Below are 2,457 nucleotides of genomic sequence, written 5' to 3'. Positions count from 1 at the left end.
TGTTCCCTCACCCCCTTTACAAAAACCGGTAGGATTTTATTCTTTTATTTTTCCTTACACATATGTCTTTTTCGGCGGGGGGAGGAAAAGGGGTCGGTTGATCCTTCTCACCATCCTGACTCTTTTGCTCCTAGTTTTGAGATCACACAAACAACAACAAACAACAACAACAATGCACACACACACACACACATACACACACAAATTGGATACATTTTGAAAAAGCTTTTGGTTCCTTATCCGGGGACTAGGCTGGCTGGTGTGATTGGACAAGGGAGTCACATGGTGAAAGTAACTTTACGGGGTCGCCAGCTTGTAGGAGGGCTTTATGGAGCAGAAAAACGACAAAGCGAGAAAAATTATTTTCCACTCCAGAAATTAATGATCATGAGCTCCTATTTGATGGACTCTAACTACATCGATCCGAAATTTCCTCCATGCGAGGAATATTCGCAAAATAATTACATCCCAGACCACAGTCCGGAATATTACAGCCGGACAAGGGAGTCCAGCTTTCAGCATCATCACCAAGAATTGTACCCACCACCAAGACCAAACTACCCAGAGCGCCAATACAGCTGTGCCAATATTCAAGCTCCCGGCAACCCAGCCGCGCACCAAAGGGGACATGGGCAAACTCAAGGAGGCCACCACCTCTCAGAGAAACCGCAGCAGTTGTGTGAGCAGACTGCTCTTTCCAGTTCCTCCACCTCTCCTTCCCCAGCCCCTCCAGCCTGCAACCAGCCAAACCCTGAGCATCTTAACAGCACAGCTTCTAAGCAACCTATAGTCTATCCATGGATGAAAAAAATCCACGTCAGTACTGGTAGGCAACTTTTTTTTCTCTCCCTCTGCTCTGTCTTCCTTCCTATTTTCACACCATGCTCTCGCTCGCTCTCGCTCTCACTCGTTTTTTTTTTTTTATTTCCTTCCCTTCCATGAGAGTCTTTGGGTTAGCACAATTGAGCTGGATTTACGACTCGGAATGGGTAATTACACCCACCATAAATTTTATAGCCAAGCTAGTCTGGGCAGCCTTAGCCATGTGGTTCATTCTGTTATGTATGTGTGAAACTCCTAAAGCTTTGTAAGGGGTGCATAAATAATTCAGTCTTTTGAGCCAGGGAAACCCCTTCTTATTAGAATAGAAAGTCTTGGGCTGCCAGAAGTTCTTTATAACCCATTTAGCTGATTACTTTTTCCTGAGCCACTCTAGATTTCCTGTCTCTCTCTCTCCCCCTCTCCCTCTCTGTTCTGTCTGCTTCTCTCTCTCTATTCATGCTAATCTTTGCTTTTCCAGTGAATCCCAATTACAATGGAGGCGAGCCCAAACGTTCCAGGACTGCGTATACAAGGCAGCAGGTCTTGGAGTTGGAAAAGGAGTTTCACTATAACAGGTACCTGACAAGGCGACGGCGCATCGAAATAGCTCACTCCTTGTGTCTCTCGGAAAGGCAGATCAAAATCTGGTTTCAGAACAGGCGGATGAAATGGAAAAAAGACCACAGGCTGCCCAATACCAAAGTCAGATCCTCGACTCCATCTAATTCATCGGCGGGCACCATTGCTGCTGGTAACGCGGCCCCCAGCGAGGAACTATCACCGAGTACAACTCAGGATCAGCGAGCAGAGGATATCACAAGGTTATAAACAATATCACACACACACACACACACAAAATTGACTCTGATTATTTATAGAATCTAATATATATATATATATATTTTGGTTCTTTTCTTGTAGTTTTCCTGTGCGTATAAAAAACAATGAGGTCTTCTGTAAGACCACAGGCTTAAATGCATGTAACATAGCATGAAGCCAGGTGACCGAGTACCTGCAGGTTTTTTTACGCCATTTCAGGGTTTTATTTATTTTTTAAGGGGTAAGGAAGGGGGGGGGGGAGAGGTCAATGTTCTGTTAGATGAATTTAATGAACAAATAAGAATAATCAAAAAGAAGGAGAATGTAGGTATTTTACCCCCTGCATTACAAATGCACAATGATCTGCCGAGAATAAAATGGAGCATTGAAATTCTTTTGTATAAATGTGAAAAAAGCTAAAAAAAAAAAAATCATGATTCAAAAGAAAAAAAAATCACACAAACCAGGTTGAGCGAGTAATTGGTTGAAATTTTGAGATGCGGGGAAAAAAAGAAAAGGGAAGGATAGTGACATATTTAAAAAAAAAGAGCAAGGTTTAAACAAAGTCAGTAGCTAGTTTTTTTGTCGTGGTTATTTGTGTTTTTGGACTGATTTTACATGATCATTGTAAACTTGCAATAAAGCGTTTTAGTGTGTATGTGAAAGTCCCAGTGTTCAATAAACCAGTGAGTGTGAATTAGTTTTACTTTAATGTCTGGTGGCTTATTTTACTCTCAACATTCCCCTTGCCCTAAAAAAATAGAATAATAATCCTGGGATTGTGGCATTAATTCCATGTGCAGGAGTTACTGCTTA

General features: G+C 42.1%; 1 protein-coding gene across 1 annotated transcript; it reads left to right on the top strand.

Moving 5' to 3' along the window:
* The first annotated feature begins 282 nt into the window (after positions 1 to 282).
* Positions 283 to 1,650, top strand: HOXC4 (homeobox C4). The gene is made up of 2 exons (XM_065419358.1): positions 283 to 826; positions 1,301 to 1,650. The coding sequence occupies exons 1-2, from the start codon at positions 283 to 285 to the stop codon at positions 1,648 to 1,650; spliced, it is 894 nt and encodes a 297-aa protein (XP_065275430.1).
* Positions 1,651 to 2,457: the final 807 nt, after the last annotated feature.

Source organism: Emys orbicularis, chromosome 19 (assembly GCF_028017835.1).
Source record: "Emys orbicularis isolate rEmyOrb1 chromosome 19, rEmyOrb1.hap1, whole genome shotgun sequence".
Classification (NCBI taxonomy): domain Eukaryota; kingdom Metazoa; phylum Chordata; order Testudines; family Emydidae; genus Emys; species Emys orbicularis.
This window is presented reverse-complemented; position numbering and strand designations above follow the sequence as displayed.